At 43.9% G+C, this 17,120-nt stretch overlaps 1 protein-coding gene across 3 annotated transcripts in view; it reads right to left on the bottom strand.

The window, feature by feature from the left end:
• Nucleotides 1-292: 292 nt before the first annotated feature.
• The window catches only part of Sipa1l1 (signal induced proliferation associated 1 like 1), a 298,167-nt gene continuing 281,339 nt past the window's right edge, over nt 293-17,120 (bottom strand). For all 3 annotated transcript variants that reach the window (XM_090344402.1, XM_090344404.1, XM_090344403.1), the window contains 7 exons: nt 14,414-14,653; nt 13,433-13,598; nt 8,910-9,156; nt 5,008-5,154; nt 3,577-3,691; nt 1,246-1,327; nt 293-665 (listed from right to left, as the gene is read on the bottom strand). In XM_090344402.1, coding sequence (XP_090200528.1) covers nt 522-665; nt 1,246-1,327; nt 3,577-3,691; nt 5,008-5,154; nt 8,910-9,156; nt 13,433-13,598; nt 14,414-14,653 — 1,141 coding nt within the window. In that variant the 3' untranslated portion in view covers nt 293-521. The remainder of the gene's footprint in view (nt 666-1,245; nt 1,328-3,576; nt 3,692-5,007; nt 5,155-8,909; nt 9,157-13,432; nt 13,599-14,413; nt 14,654-17,120) is intronic.

Here is a 17,120-nt window from a genome sequence, read left to right as displayed (position 1 = left end):
CTGGGGAGGTGGGACTTTTCTCAAAGATACCGTCTGTGGCATTAGGAAAGAAGGTAAAGAAAGAACCCTCCGACTCCCCAAATAAATGAATTTAAAAAAATAAGCGTTCATTTTCCTAGGGACAATGATGTTCTAGGATAACAGGGAAAGCTTGGGCTTGGGTTCCCTGAAGTAGATCAGAAAGCTGACAGAAATGCAGGCAGGGCCAGGAAAGACTTACTTGATCCTAGGCCTGGTTTCCTTTTATGCATAACAGATAAAGATATTGTGCAAAAAAATAAAGACATTCACATTTTAGCAGTTAAACTTTTATTTTACTTTTTAAAATTTTTATTGACTTTTTTGTTTTGCTTTTCTACAAAAGGCAGATAATGATTGTGGATCTGCAGTTGTGTTGTGCACTCCCCAGAAGGGGGAAAGTGGGAAGCTGGGAAGATGCTGTGAGAACCCTTTTCAAGGCATGAATGAGGGGCTTCAGGGAACCACTAGAGGGCGCGCTGCCCCCGCTCCTCTCAGCAGCCCTAGCTCATATCTATGGTATTGAAGACCCACTCCGTGAACTTCTTCAGCTTGTCAGAAGCATTCTGTGATTCCTCCTGCAACCTCAGGTTGTCCTCCCGCAAATGCTGCACTTCCGCCTGAAGGTGGGCCTTGTCTTCTTTTTCCTGGGAAGTAAAGAAAAGTAAAATCAAACTAGGAGGGCTGCTGTCAACTTGCCTGGCCTTCAGGAGATGGAGCTATCAATCTCTTGGATCAGTCCACTTCTATTCTTCATTCCACAAAACACCTGTCTACCTGGCCTGGTCCCAGGGCACAGCCACTCTAAGCCCAGGGCCTTTAGACACATTTACTGCTACAGGATTAGCTTGGCATGTGAACAATTAATATGTATTGACTCTTTGTGAAGAAGGACTGTCTTGAATTTTAGGCCATTGTTTTGGTGGCTACTGGCTTGATGAAGACAAAGGTACTAAAGAAACAAAATCAGTGTCCACATTACATGGGGACTGGGGAGGTCAGAAGAGGGTCCAGATGGGCCTGACCAAGCTTCAAAGGCTTTCCTAAAGAAGGAATGAAGGGCTCTGCACACTGCGTGTCTGTGGGAGTGGAGGGCCACACAGTCCCCAGATGCATGATTGAACAACTGTACAGGGAAGATGCCCACACCTGGCTCTGCTAACACAAGACAGCCATGGTCAAGGCACAGTGTTTCCAGATTGAGCAATCTGCGCAGAGAATGTTTACCTTCTTCAGATCTTCTCGAAGCATCTTCAGCATACCTTCCAACTGGTCCACTTTAGAAGCCAGAGTGGGAGAGGAGTCTTTACTGTGGGAACAAGAGACAAAGGCCATGCTGGCAAGTACCTCTAGGGCTGGGGCGGTGCTGTTTTCTTTTAAAAACCTGACGAGGCTGTATTCATAACATGGACTTCAATGTCAGATTACTCAGTATGGCAACTTCATGTGCATCTCTACTTTAAGAGAGAAAACAGTGACCTTAACAAAAGATAATACAGGACTGAACAGCAGTCAATCAATGGTTTCCTTTGTTAAGGATGATACATCCTCTGACAAAAGAATGCTTGACAATGAGCAAGAAAGGTCTCTGGAAGCACAAGAGGTACTTTCTGGCAGTGGCAACAGTCAGACTGCAGTGATTCCTCAGATCTCCTCTGTGTGCGTGGAGAGGGGCGCTACTCCTTGTGTGGTGCTGTGTATAGAAGAGCTCAGGCAGGATTAGCTTGCAGTCACCAGGACAGGGCAAGTCTCTGAGTCCCAAAACAATGGTCTGCAGCCACTCATGTGCTTGGTGCTATATTTCTATGCTTATGTCTTAAACACTAGCCTAAATACCTCCAAATAGTTTTTAAAGTAACACTACATGTTTCCAAAGTTTAGTTCCTTTAATTGTGTGCTATTACCATCAGCACCAGGCTTAAATGCACTTTATTTAAGTATTAATACTGGCAGGCTAGTGAGGTCTCAAGGGAGGTGCAAGAGGCTGGGAAGCCAGGCGGACCAGGGATGCTTCCATTTACAGAGCCCATGGCTGTGGACCTCTGCCAACTCTTTTATCTCCCAGACACACTTGAACACAGAGTTCACCTCACCCTCACCCTAGGATTTTGTCACGATGGTCCCTCCCCCAGGAAAGCAGTCTGATTACACTTCTCTTCATTGGAGATGTCATTCTGAGAAGGCACATTCTGTGCACTCCTTTGACTGAATTTTTTTTAACTTTTTTTTTTTTTTTTTTTTTTTTTTAAAGAAAGTCTTAGTGGTGCTTTGGCTCCAGGGGTAGGGAGACAGCCTTGAGCTGAAGAGCTCAGGGACAATACCCAGGCCCAGAGTTCAAGCCCCCCCACCAACTCAAAAACCAAACTGCTGCTCTGCTTACCTCTGCTGTCCTAATAATGAAAATGAACAAGGCATCAGTTACACTTACAACACACAAGAAATCACTTACACTTGTCTCTGCTAAAAACATACCCCTCTAGGCTTGTTGAGAAGTCTTCAAGCCTGAGTCCCACAGTCCATCAGTGTGACCCTCGCAGCCTTGCTTTTCCTGTTATTGTCTGCTTTGACTACATTTCATAGATGTCTATATTCTTTGTTTTTATTTTATCTTTGAGACATGGCCAGTTCTATATAAGCCCAGGCTGGCCTTGAACTTACGTTCCTTCTGTCTCAGCCTTCTAAATGTCAGAATTATAGCCTGTATCAATTATACCTGAAGTTTTAATCATCCTCAGAAGTTTTTTTTTTGGGGGGGGGGCAGTCCTGGGCTTGAGCTTAGGGCCTGAGCCCCAGAGCTCTACCACTTGAGCCTCAGCACCACTTCCAGCTTTTTTTTTTTTCTATGCATGTGGTACCGAGGAATCGAACCCAGGTCTTCGTGCATGCTGGGCAAGCACTCTACCACTAGGCCAAACTCCCAGCCCCCTCAGAAGGTTTTAAAGGGAGAGATTTCATCCTGGTGAAATTCTGAATGCTCCATGGCTGACCACAGGGTGCTTTAGTACTCGGAAATATAGCACATCTAGTCTACAACTTCACCATTTTAAACTAAGAAGAAAACAAAAAACTCAAGGTCTCTCTGGGTAAATGGCAGTCCTAAAGTCTATGCTCTTCATGCAGAAGACACCCGCTGGGCCTCCTTTGCTTATCCCTGGGTGCCTTATGCATCTCTTAGGCATACTGCTGACCCTGCTTGGTAAACAGGGAATCTGAGGCGCCTGCCACGACATGGACATAGTTACAGCATGGCCACATGGCAGTTGGGGAAATGATTAAGAAATCAGATTCCATGACTAACTTGTACAGGGCCCAGGGACATTTAATACTAATCACTGCTCTTGCCATTATGGACACCTCCAGAAATAAATGATGGATATCCCATAATTTTGAATTTTCCACAGTGACAGATATTCATGATTTCTAACTTAAGTCATCAAGAACAGCTTGTGTGTACAGCACTCAGAGAGTGTTCTGACTGAAATGTAAAGAGGCACTGCTGGGACAAGCGTCTTTCAACTAAACCATGTGTCACCTATCTTCTCACAACTGCTGACCAACCTGCTGTGTGACTTCATCTGCACCAGAGCCTGTTCCTCCAATTGGTCACTGTTGGACGCTGCACTCAGGGGGCGATGGTTTTCATCACTAGCAGCAAAAAATGAGGCTCTCTGGACTGCAAGGGAGAGGAGAAAACAACTGAGTGCTCTGGAACCACACCCTTGGACACTGTCTCCCAAAACTCAACAAATGGCCTACCTGAATAGTCCACTCTAATCAGCATCCTGAGATATACGAACTCTAACAGGGAGAAATTATTCTTCAGTCATAAAGGATGGAAACATTGCCACTTCCTCGCACAAACTGGTTGCTGTGAATCAGTTTTAGTCTATTTTCTCCCTGTTCATGAAAGTAGCTTTCTATTTAATGTTTCCCTAGAAAGAGGCCTAGTGCCAAATTGTAGACCAAGGCTCTTCACTCTGTGATGGTAACAGTGTACTGGAGTTTGACACTTCCTTAAGTGTGCTTCCCACAACATGCCTGGCTACTCTGTAGCCCATATGGACTGCTTGAAATCATGAAATCACCACAGCTGCCACATGACTTTCAGGGAAGCAAGAGGAAGGGACAAATGGGAAGGCTGGAAGAGATGGCCTTTAGACCAAGTCCATATTTCCTGTTTTGCAAATTAACTCAACCTAGAATCCTACTCAGATTAACCAACAATCAAGAAGTCAAGTTAATACTTAGGAATTTCCAGCAGCTAAATAAACACAAAGGCAGAAAGGGAATGCATTGTTCTCTGCTCCTTGGTTGCTGGACTGCTAACTTCTATAGCTTAGTAAATTTCATCCCCATCCTGAAACCTAACAGAATAGTAGCTTCCAATTCTCCTAAGTAAGAGTAGTAACAACCATTGCTATTATGGTTTTATAAGGAATATTTTAGCACCAAACATTTTGGAATAAAAAAATCAGTCTTTACTTAAAGGAGAACAGTTGATAATACTGCACATGGGCAGTATTCCCATAAAGGGCAAATAAAACATCCCACATTTGTGCACACTGGTCATGGCCAAGTAGGACAAGCATCCTAACATGCCCAACTGTGTGCTTTACAATGCTGACTTTATGACATGTGAGAATGCATATTCTCATGTGAATGCATGTTCTTTTCAGTCAAGTCATAGCTGGAATTCTTTATCCTCCCCAACACTGGGAGAGGTGAGGTATCCATGCATGGGTTCCTGGGTAGAAGAAATACTAGGTTCCATCTGATGGGGCAGAGCACATGCCCACTCAGAGTGTTGCCCTACTGAGCGCTCAGTAACTGTTAGCTCCATGGGGTCCCAGCTGTGCAGGTGAAATGCCTAGGTTGTCAGTATGCTTGGGATGGCAGAGTAGACAGACTTGGTCATACGCCTTGCAAACTACAGCATGGTGTTGTGGGATCCTGAGCAATACTGCCTGGATCATCAGTGGACAGACTCACCCTCATAGGCTTTGGCAGCATCTACCAAGTTGGACCAATCCAAATCTGCGGCAGTGTCAGGCAGGGGCATCAACCCAGGGTCAGGCATGGGCTGCCTTCGCGTTTCCTGGATGTCAGTGAGGGAGCTGTCTGAGGCTGAGAACTCCCCTGCACAAGGGGACAAAAGAGGATAGTGTGTCCATAGTAGAACTACTTAAGACCATACCCATTTCCTATGACCATAATAATAGATTTGTAAGCCATTTGTTGCTGGCTAGTTGTTGCTGGCATTTGTTGTAGTCTAGTAGGTCATTAGTGGCCTTCTACAGCTGACCTGAAATAAGAACTGACTTCCCTGTCTCTCTGCATTTAAAAAATAACATCCCACTATCTATCTCCCAGGAATGAGTCATGAGAATGTAAATTTTGCACAGCAGTCCTGCTTTGAGGGAGCTGTCAGTCCTCAATGGGGTATAGGGCAGCTCTACATTAGAGTTTCCCCTCACGAAGTCAACGGATTCAGGCTAGGGAGAGGCCTTTTCCCAGAGACAGGCAGCCGAGGATGCCTGTAATTGTTAGGGGCCAGCTGAGCTTTTTACTTTTATGCCAGCCCTTGCCTTGTTACTCTCATGAGCTGTGTTGCTCAAGGCTATAGTGCTCTATCATTTGTGTCAGCTCCACTTTTGGCCTTACCCCCCACCCCCTCTCCCTTTCATCTTGTCTGCCTTCAATTGTATTTTATTGTTGGGGTGATATCAAGAGGTGTTACAGTTACATTCATGAGATAGTGGGTACATTACTTCTTGAACATTGATACACCCTCTGATGTTCTTCTCCCTGTTTCCCTCTCCCTACCCCCTCCCAATCATCTTTTCCTCCTTCCCTTCCCTATTTCAAACAAACAAATAAACCTATATACAAAATACCAGATACCAAAGTCAGATACAGTGACAGTGTTTCTTTTTCTTTTGGCAGTTAATTGGAGATAAGGGTCTCATGGACTTTCCTGCCTGGAATGCTTTCAAACTCTTATCATCAGATCTCAGCCTTCCGAATAGCTAGGATAACAGGTGTGAGTCACCAGTGCCCAGTTAGTTGGGCTTCCTGTATTTTTATCTGGACTAGGAACCTGGATCTGACCACAGTCTCCCCAAGACTGAAGAGGGGCAGACCATAACCCTGTTCTAGTGCCCTGTGCCCCTAGGGTAGCATGGCCTCCACAGCCAGGTGGATGCAGGTAGTGTGAGAAGAAAATCCCAACATATGGGAGAGCTAGGTGATCAGAGGAGCTAGCCCACAGGTGGCCTTCTAGATTGATGACTGTATCACTTCCCAAGGATCTGGGGCATCATACAAACAACTCCTTGGTTATGGTGGTCTTTTGGGGGTAACATCTTTTTCTGAGGGTTACAGGTTGTTGAATGCAAACACTCAATCTCTGTAACAACTGACCTAACAATCTTGTGTTGCCTGGGCAGAACATGCACTGAAGCCAATTTGTGCCATCTGCAGGCACGTTCATGTTAATGGAGGCAGACAACAGGAAGGAAAGGTGTCAGGGCAGGAAGGCATGGCTCAAGAGGCAGAAACTGGGATGGAAACATGACCAAGTATGCAATTACATGAGAAGGATGCTTCAAAACGTAACAGTAAAGTCCATGCAAAGTAGAACTTACACTTCAAAAATCTACAGCTTGCTGGGCACAGTAGCTGAGGAATGTAATCTTAGCTATTCAAGAGGCTGGGAGCTGAGGATTGAGGTTCAAAAGCCATCCCAGGCACAAAATTCCATGAGGCTCCTATCTCCAATTAACCACCAGAAAACCAAAAGCGATGCTGTGGCTCAAAGTAATAGAGCACTAGCCTTAAGCTGAAGAGCTGTCCAGGCCCAGAGTTCAAGCCCTATGACTGATAAAACAAACAAACCCCACTATAAAACTATGCCTCTGCAGGTACCTGTTTACAAGGGGTTAAAAAGTTTTCATCTCTTATGCCAGCTTGGTAAGCCAGAATATATTTAGTACTTGTTTTCCCTTTCAAATTATGTAAAGAACTGCTCTGAAGTGCAGCTGCTAGTTATTAATGTGCTTAAAATTAGAAAAATTATGAGTAAATGGAAGGCAGAAAATACTGGCAGATATTAAATGCTCGCTCCTATTTAAACTTGCTCCCACCATGGGTAAGTAGGTGGAACAGATAATTTTGTGTGTCACTCACAGCCCTCTGCCCTTTTATCTCTGGGACCCAAATTCCCATATAAGGTAAAGAAGCAAAACAAAACAAAATGCTTCTCCATCCCCCAAGTATTTCAGTGGTAATCACTGACGGAGGCAAGGGCAGAAAACTGCTTGAAATCATGAAATCACCACAGCTGCCATGTGGGTTCAGAAAAGCAAGAGGAGGGGACAGGAAGCCTGGAAGAGGTGGCCTGTCCCATCCCTTCCTCCTCCCAGGACTCTGCAGGCTCACTCAGCCTTGACCCCCAAGCTACTTCAGCTGCCAGCAACCAAAAGTGGGAGCCACATTTCTATTCTTCTCTTGGAACAAGAGCCTATTGCAGAGAGGACATATAGGCAGGGTGCACAGAGAGCTTTTTTTGTTGCTTGTTTTAAAAAATGCACTGGAATAGCATCCAAGGTACACAGTAAATTGCAGGAATGATGGGATTCAGCACAAAGTAGGAGCATACAGGGGAGGGCACATTAGGTTACTATCAAGAGGTTTAGAGTCCAGTGGCAGGAAGTGATCATTTCATGTGTGGGTTTTGGTTTATTGAGAATGACTTTCTTCAGCAAAGGAAAGCTAGACTTAGCTGTCTGTAGGTAGAAGAGGGACAGAGGAAGACAGCACCATGCTGAGTGTCTGCAGGGGTGAGCGGGAAAGTGGGGCTGTGCTACTGAGCAGGGTGGAGATAGGCAGACATGTCAAAGAGTGTGGGTGCTCAAGAATGCTGGAGGGCAAGTGACAGGCTTAGAAAATACAGCTTCTGGAAAAGAGAATAAATGTGCGTCTGAATGCACAAAAGAGAAAAGCTACACAAGAAGGGAAAAAAAAAAAGACAGATGGGAGGTGGAGTTAAGAGTATGGCGTGATTGTGATCAGGCATATAGGTCCTGGGTGTGTGCTGGGCCAAGCCATGGAAAGGTGATTTGAATAGACAGGAGAACGGAAAAGATCAATTTAAACCCCAAGTCCCAAAACATGGCCCCTAATGAACGGGAATCTAGTTAGGCCTCACCGCAAATAGGGTAGATGAGCAAGGACCAGAGCAAGAAGGGACCCATTATCAGTAAGCCTTTTCCTTAACTAAGAATTCTGGGAGAGGGGATGGAGGGGGGGATGGATGAGTCTTCAAATGGTGGCTAACCCTGCAGGCAATACTGTCACAGCCTGGGGAAGACAGAGGGAAATGGCAGCAGATCTGGGTTACTGTGATGGCTATAAGAGGCTGGGAATACAGTTAAAAAAAATAGTCAGTCCCAGCAGCAGCTGGGATGTCGGTATTACAAACTCCCAGACTATTCCTTTGGAGTTTCAAATTCAACAGGTCTTGGGTGAGGCCTAGGAATCTTTTTTCTTTCTTTCCCAACTTACTTTAATTAATTAATTTATTTTGTGGGTCATGGGGCTTGAACTTGGCCTGAGCGCTGTCCCTTAGCTCTATAGCTCAAGGCTACCCTACCCTTGAGCCAAGCCCCACTTCCCATTTTCTAGAGGTTAATTGGAGATAAGAGTCCCAGGTCCTTTTGTGCCTGGGCTGGCATTGAACCTTGATCCTCAGATCTCAGCTTCCTGAGTAGCTAGGATTACAGGTGTGATCACCACATCCAGCTTAAGAACAGGCATTTCAGGTGACTGCTGTGTGACAAAAGGGATATAGCCCATTCACTGGGCTGTTCACTGGCAGCAGCAGACACACTTACCATGCAGTGACTTCATTCCTAGGGTGTAAGATGGCCTCCTCAGCGGCAGGGACTTGGGGAGAGACGGGTATGTGCTACTGAAAAGGACATCGTTGGGCAATGCTTGGTCCAAAAATGAAGCCCTGGAGGTGAAGAAGTGCTCCCTCTGGCCGCTGTAAATGCTCTCGTCTGACAGCGTCCTGTGCAGGCCCCGCCTGGAGATGGGGGTCGGTGGAAATGGAGACTGCGGGGAGGATAGCGCATGGAACTGGAAAACAGGGAAGACAAGCTGGTATCAGTGTCTGGCTCAGAAACCCTAGAGCACGCATGGGATGGGAGAGGTCATGAGGTCACTGCTCTGGACCAGCCCCTTCTAATCACGGGGCCCTCATCTACTTCTTCCACCCTTGAGAAGGGAAGAGGAGATTCCTGTTGTTACTTCATTTCCCCAGTTGCTAGCGGGTGGCATGTCAGGGTCCATTTGTAACTTAGACCTAGAACTTAGTGGATTTATCAATATTATACAGTGGATAAGAGCAAGACTTAGAATAATGTTTCATTTGAATCTTCTTTGACCAAATCATGTAATTTTTCTGGGCTTGATTCTCAGCTATAAACCAAGAATACAACAGCTGACAGGATCTCCATTAAGTTTTAAGTGAAATGCTGGCTGGTCACAATACTGTTCATTAGTGGTAGGAAAAAATATTTTATATATACACAAACTGACTAAAATATGGTATACAAAGGGGAGGATTCAAATGGTGTAACTCCTTTAGACACAACTAATTTACAGTTTACTGACACAAATACCAAGAAGCTGAAATGTGTTGTTGAAAGTGGGGGAGGGGTATGGGAAGGGCAGATAAATGGAGAGGAAGGGTGGGCAAATACAGTTGTTACAGTCAATGTACACATGTGGAAATGGAGCCAGATAACTGGAGCGGGTGAGTGGCACTGAAGAGATAGGAAGAACAATGGAAAAGGTAACATTGTGCTCGTATAAACTGAGATGCTGAAATAAAATTCTCCGTATAATTACTTAGAGATAATAATGGATGGTCTCCGGGGTAAGAGCCACAGAGTAGGGAGGGCAGCGATAACATGCTTGCTGGGTACTAACACATTTGGCTATCATAATAAATTAACTTGAGTAATAGATAACTCTTGATAAGCATTCATTATGAAGTTATACTAATTGAACCTCTCAAGATAGAAACTCTCAAGCCTCCTTCCTCAGCCTCCTGAGTGCCGGGATTAGACATACGTCATTATGTCTGGCTTATATTTATGAAGTAACTAGGAAATCAATTTTATAAATGATAAATATTTAAACCAAAATGACAGTTTCAGACAGGTCTCTGGTAGATGTGTTTTGACTGTAGTGTCCAAAGCAGATTTTAGTGGAGATTTTTCCACAAAGAACAAAACTTCTGAGAATCTTTTGAACTGAGAAACAACAGACACAAACTGAAACAAGCAGCAACTAGAGTCTAGCAGAGTCTATCCTGTAAACAATTAAGCTATCCTTCTTCAAGTTCAGGTCCTCGCAGGCTGTAGTTGACCTTGATAGGGGACAGCATGGGGTGAAGAGGAGCAGAGTCACTAGGCTACTTTCCACCACAGTGAGAATGCAGAATGACTGAGAAGGGCTCCCCTATAATACAAACCCAGAAACTTGGAAGTGACACTCAGGGTCATTTATGTGTTCTGGGTCCTGGTTATGTTCAATATGCCATGGGTTAATCAACTCAAAGATACCCCCACACAATGGGCAGAGCTTCTGCACACACCATTCATCAAGCACAGGGTAAAGAAGTCCAAGACTGAAACCAACTGGGGAAGAAAAAAAGAGTTGGCATTTTTGTATTTTCTGTTGGTCCTAGGGGTTTGAACGCATGGCCTAGGTACTGTCCCTTTAGCTTTGTACTCAAGGATATTGCTCTACACTTGAACCATAGCTCTATTTCTGGCTTTTTGGTGGCTGACTGAAGATAAGACAAATCTTCAAACCATGGTCCTCAGACCTCAGCCTCCTAAGTAGCTAGGATTACAGGTGTGAGTCTCTGGCGCTTGATTCAATCAAGCCCAGTTCAGCCAAGGCCCCTGAGACACTCAGGAAGTTCATCTGGTGCAGCAAGTACTCTGTAGGGGAGCCTTGCTTGGTGCGGAGGTGGTGGTTTCCTCCCTTACCTAGGAGAAGAAGCATTAGAGGGGCCTCCCCACCTCCCTAGACTGTAGTGTGGATGCTCTGCCACTGTTCTCTAGGAGAGCTCAGGGCAGCTGCTTGGATACTCTGGTTTACAGCCTATCCAGTAGAGTACTGTCATGTCCTGCAGTAGGTGTCCTGTTGCTGGCAGATGAGTCTTGTAATGACAGACAATAGCCCACAGGTAGCACTAATCATCCCAGAAAGCCACTGTGAGTGGCTTAAAGCCTGCCACTTGTGGCTTTGAGCCAGGAGTGGCCTGGGAGACATCTTCAGGCATGCTCCCTGACAAAGTAAACCTCAGTCACTTAGATGAGGGCTCTCAGAAGACACATGGAGTTACTTAGTTGGACTCATCTGAAACTAAATCAGCTTAAAGGAGAATGGAACCAAAGAAAGGCAGCACATTCCCAGCTCCTGGGCCCCCTGCGGTGTGCCAGCAGATATACTTTACTTTCTTTGCAGAGGGTCTCAAGCACAATAAAGTGCACCCTTTACTCAAATAGAAATGTCAAATTCATTTTGAAATTGAAAGCCCAGATGTAGAATAAGGGCAAAATAAGACATTTGCCTTCAATTATTTCCACTGTGTGAATAAATCAAAAGAATGAGAGCTCTGAATTTGTTCTTTGCCAAAAATGTTCAAGTAAGAATTAGTGGAAAGCTTCTTCTCAGGGCAAGTTTTATTTTCCTCTGACCTCAAAGAAAAATATTTGAAATAATTTTTATTTTGAAACTGGTACTTAAAAATTTTAATATACTTCTTAGGGTTTTGATGGCTAAAGAAAGAAGTTTTAAGCACAATCTTCTGCATGGTTGCTAAGGAAACCATTTGTACCCTGGATGATGAGTCAAAACTGCTAAGTGCTGGCTTATAGAACAAAATGACAGAAGCCAAGAATGGCTGCATCTATGAAACAAATCAGTAATATAGTAAATTATGTTAATAAAGCATTTGTTTTCGGGCCTAACTTCAGAGTGGTCCTGGACACACTGAATTTCTGCAAATGCAGTTTAGGAGGTATAGCTGACATATCTGGGAGAAATGTATATAAGTGTATATATGCACACATGGATGCGTGTGTGTGTGCGCACACGCACACACACACACACACACACGAAGGTAGGCATGACCCTGGGGCTGGGAAAGCCTAGAACTGCCAAGAGCATTTGACAACCTACCTCTTGGTAAACCTCTCCACTCTGCTCAGTGAGAAGCTGTGAGTGGGTGAGGAAAGATTCTAGCTTCCACTTTCAATCCATTCTCCAAGTACTTATGAAAATAAAGCTTTCTAGACCCTTCAAACAGCATTTATTGAACTAAGGAAACTTTAGTTTAGTGCTGGTAGTTCCTATGTACAATCCTGGCTAATTGAAAGACTGACACTGAGTAGATGGAAGTTCAAGGCCAGTGTGGGCAGAAAAGTTGACCTCTTCTTAATCAATAGCTGGGAAGGATGTTGTGGACCTGTCATTCCAACAAAGGAAGGCTAACGAAGTAGACAGATTGTAGTCCAGGCATGTGTCTAGAGCTGATATGTGGAAGGGGTCATCTTTAGCAGAAATCAAGATTTTATTTTAAAAAATAACCAGTGCAAAGAAGGGCTGGAGGTGTGGCTTAGCTGTATATACAGCTCCTTTACAAGAAGGAGGCTCTAAATTCAAACACCAGTCCCATTCCAAGCCAAACAAACAAAACCTCCTATGTGGCCCCACACAAGTCTGGAGCCCACACATGAACACAAATGCTAAACCAGCACACAGGGCTGGTAGAGGAGGGAAGTCATAAAGAGTTAAGAATTCTGAGGGACATAGAACAAGCTTATGAAGAACAGAGATCTGGAATGTCCCAAAGACATGGATGAAGACTGGGTTTGCTAGACTGAAGAGGGCTTTTTCCTTCTGGAATAGTCTTCTGTGATTAGCCACCAGCCAGGTCCTCTGGTGACTGGAGCATACTATGTGTGGCCAGCAGGTGAGCAGGGGGTTCTGTGAGAGCAGTAGGAGGAATCCTCCCGAAGCAGAAGGCACCAAAGGCCTTATGGAAGGGTCTGATAAGGGAGCCACATGTCTTCAGAGTTCTGTGAAACAATGTAATGTGACGACCAAGAACCATGAGCCTTGGGTAGAACATGCTAGAAGAAGCAACAATTCTGGGGCAGGAACAGTTTAACAGGCACCGAGAGTGAAGAGAGGAAGAGGATATGGGGAGAGAGCAGTGGGAAAATCACCAGAAAATTGGGTAAGGATAGAAAGGAGGAACTATGACCTACAGCTCCATCATGCCTGCTTCTCTATCTGCTTTTCCTTTTCTAGCCAAAGCCCTGTCCTGTACCTTAAAATTCTTCTGTGACTCAGAAGTTGGGCTTTCAAGGTCGATGAGTTTCTTTAGCTCTTCCTCGATGGTGGACTTGGAGGTTGGCTTGGGGGATGCTCGGAGGTCCCTGGTTGAGGCTCGCAGCCTGGTGTGGGATATCTCACTGCCATCACTTTGATGACGCCTGGGAAGGAAGGAAACATATTGTGAACACCAAATCAACAAGGTAACTAGAAGGAGTGATAGGCTATGAAGGAGGGAAGTTAATAGAGATATACTAAGGAAGAGAATTACTTCTGTTTACATCAGAATCCACTCAGTTACATGTTCATCAAAACCTACTAAACATGAAATAAATAAAGTCTGATGAGCAAATTATTCTTCTGTAGAGAACTATTAGTTCTACTATGCCAAAATTAACAACATTTTTACGAGAAGACCTCCAAAGTATACATTTTAAACTTAACTATCACATAAACCAGAACAAAAGAATTACTTATCTTTTGGCTGTACTGTGTCAAAAAAGTTCTTTATCATCTGGTGGGTATATTCATGCATTTTCTAATGTAGAAACCGGACTGTGCTATCAGCCTGCTCTCAGCATTTGTAAGGTAGGAGGATAGAGTATGTGAGGCCAGCCTCAGCAATAGAGTGGGTTTTAGGCTATCCTGGGCCATACAGTGAAACTCGGTTTTATGTTAAGGTTGAGACTGATAGAATCAAAGGCACAAGAAGCAGCAGTCAGCACCAGAGGCTCAATTATTCTGAAGTGTGCCCTTCTACTGTTTCCAAAGGGAGCGAAGACTCTCAAATATTCAAGGAATGAAGAAGAGAAACAATTTAAGACAATTTTATTTAGGAAAGAAAAATAATCCTTCCACTAAACCAACCCTTTCAATTCCACAGCCTGACTTCTTTTTAAGTCATTGTCCAAACCCTTTCTGTTCTGTGCCATCCTGAAAGCCAATCATTCAGCAAGAGAAGGAAAAGAACTCTTACTTTCTTGTGTCCATAAATCCCACGGAGTTAATAGTTCCTTCAGGTTTTTTCCATCCAATCAGGTACTTGCTAGTAGCTCCCTGACGGGGGTAGAATGTTCTAGGACCAGAGGAAGAGGAAGAGGAGGAAGAGAAGGAAGGTGCAAGTTGTGAGGAGGCAGCAGGATGAAGTTCTTCTTTAGGTGAACTCCTGGCATTGGAGAAAACAACCGGACTGGCAGAGTGTCGGGAGCTCATGGTACTGAGGAGAGGCAGAACAAAAACAAGGTCTTAAGTGGGCATCTCAGTGTCACTATGCCAGCTTGCAGAGGTGATATCCTGGTGGGTGTGATGACCAGCTTGAACAGCAGTGAATGCTTCGTGAAATATTAATGGAGATCTGGCGGGCCTTCTCGTGTTCTCAAGTAGAATTCAAATCTGCTCTCAAAGTCACAAATGGTCACTGGGGCTTAGTGTGAGCTTTTAAGTGAAAAGGTAAAAACAGTAAAGGACTGTCACATTGGCACCACTGAAGCTGGTTCACACCAAATTCTAGAATAGGCAAGGGATGAGAAAAGAATAGGGGACTGTCTGGTTTTTTTAGAAGAAGGGGCTGCAGTGATTTTTCCCAAGGACAATGTAAAAAAAAGACCAAGTGAGGGCTACTGCTCTTCTCTCCCATCCAAAGTTAAGGGATACACTGAGTGCTCCTCCTTCAGGGCATCTGGCTCTGATAACTCAAAAAAGCTGTTCTACATGCAAAGGGAATTTAAAACTAAGGCAGAATTTTCAGAACTGGAGATGTGAGAATGGTGACAATGGGCACGTAACTACAGGACCTCCAGAGCCCCTCTAGACCAAATGTCAGACTTTTGGGGGACTCTATTGTGCAGAGTCCCACTTAAGATTTCAAGGACAGGTGATTCCTACTGTAGTGAACTTTCTGTTGCTTGAGGTTTTGCAGTACATGGTCAATGGCAGTTCCACTTGTCAAAAATTTGATGACCTTAACCTAAACAAATATGGGCTTTAGTTAATGCATCAACGTTGATTGCTTAGCTATGTTTCACACTGACATGAAAGGAGGAGAAGGCGGGGGGTGGAGGAGTACATGGGAACTCTATATTACTCCTGAAACTTTTCTGCCACCTGAAACTATTTGAGTACTTAAAAATATATGGTAAAAAGACTTTAATTGTCCTGATCCTACATATTGGTAAAAAAAAAAAAACCAACACACCTTGACACCCCCACTTCCAACTGTACATAAAATCAATTCCAGGTACATTATATATTCAAATTGTACATCAAAAGATTCTGGACTGTAACAAAAAAGATCTTCATGATAGATGCAGAGGTTTCTTTAACAGGACCATAAAGGAAAAAGATTGAAGACCATTAAAATTAAGAGCTATTCATGAAAGGACACAGATGAGGAGAATATATGCACAGTATTTCCAGCAATAGGCTCCTCGAAAGAAAATGAAAAGCTGTATGAAAAGCTTACTCAAAAGAGGACGTTAGTCAGGTGCTGGTGGCCTATGTCTGTAATCCTCACTACTCAGTAGGACTGATATCTGAGGACCATGGTTCAAAGTCAACCTGGGAGGAAGGTCCATGAGACTTTCATCCTCCAATAAATTACAAAAAAAAAAAAAAAAAAGACGAAGTGGAGCTGGTAATACACTAGTCTTGAGCAAAAGAAGCTCAAGGATAGCACCAGGCCCAGGATTGCCGCCCACACACACCAAAAAAGAGGAAATTTAAAAGGGTATTCAACATCTCCAGGTGCCAAAGAAATATAAATTAAAATCATGAGGAACCAATGCACATTCATCAGAATGGCAAAATTCGAGTTCTAGTATCAACTGCTGGAAAGGATGTGAAGCAACTAGCACTCTCTGCCATGCATAACCATTCTGGCAAGCTGATTCACAGCCTCTACTAAAGCTGAACATAATGTATATCATGTATATCCCATGACATAGCAAATACTCTCCAACTAATTCAAAACAAATACACACAGCGTTATAACAAAGAACATGCTCAAGAATTTGTAATATCCTCCAACTGGAAACAATCTAAATGTCTAGGATGGATAAAATCAAGTCGAGGGATGCCCTAACCGTGTAAGATTTTTTTAAAGGAAAAAAACTAATGCTACTTGCATACATGGATAAATCTGAACCAATATAATGCTGACTTAAAAGGACACCAGACAGAGTAATATAGCTGGTATGGCAAGATTTGTATAAAGCCTCCAAATAGACAAAATTCATATCTGGGTTTGTAACTCAGGGTGTGTTTACCCTGAGGAGATGTGAATGAGGAAGGAATGGAGACAAGATGTAGCATGTGGTTGCTGGTAATATTCTTGTTTTTTGATCTGGGTAGTGATCATGTGGAGTTGTACACCCATAACTGTGCCTTTTCCTATATGGATATTATACTTCCATGCAAACATATGCACCAAATAAATGAGGCAATCGTTGGAGAGGAGGAGACCTCGTCAGTCCCTGAGGCTTAACCAGTATAGTGGAACAAGATGTGGGAGAAAAAGGAAACTAAGCAAAGCTCATCTGGAGGGCTTTCCATACAAAATGGGTCTTACTGCTTCAGATCAAACAGAATCATTCTCTTTATCTTTATAACTAAGACAGAAGGCTGGATTTAAACTTTGCAGAAATGTAGTAATAAACACTTAGCTTTACTCTGGTACCTCTCTTTCC

The sequence above is a fragment of the Megascapheus bottae genome, chromosome 14, assembly GCF_031878675.1.
Source record: "Megascapheus bottae isolate mThoBot1 chromosome 14, mThoBot2.hap1, whole genome shotgun sequence".
NCBI classification, from domain to species: Eukaryota; Metazoa; Chordata; class Mammalia; order Rodentia; family Geomyidae; genus Megascapheus; species Megascapheus bottae.
This window is presented reverse-complemented; position numbering and strand designations above follow the sequence as displayed.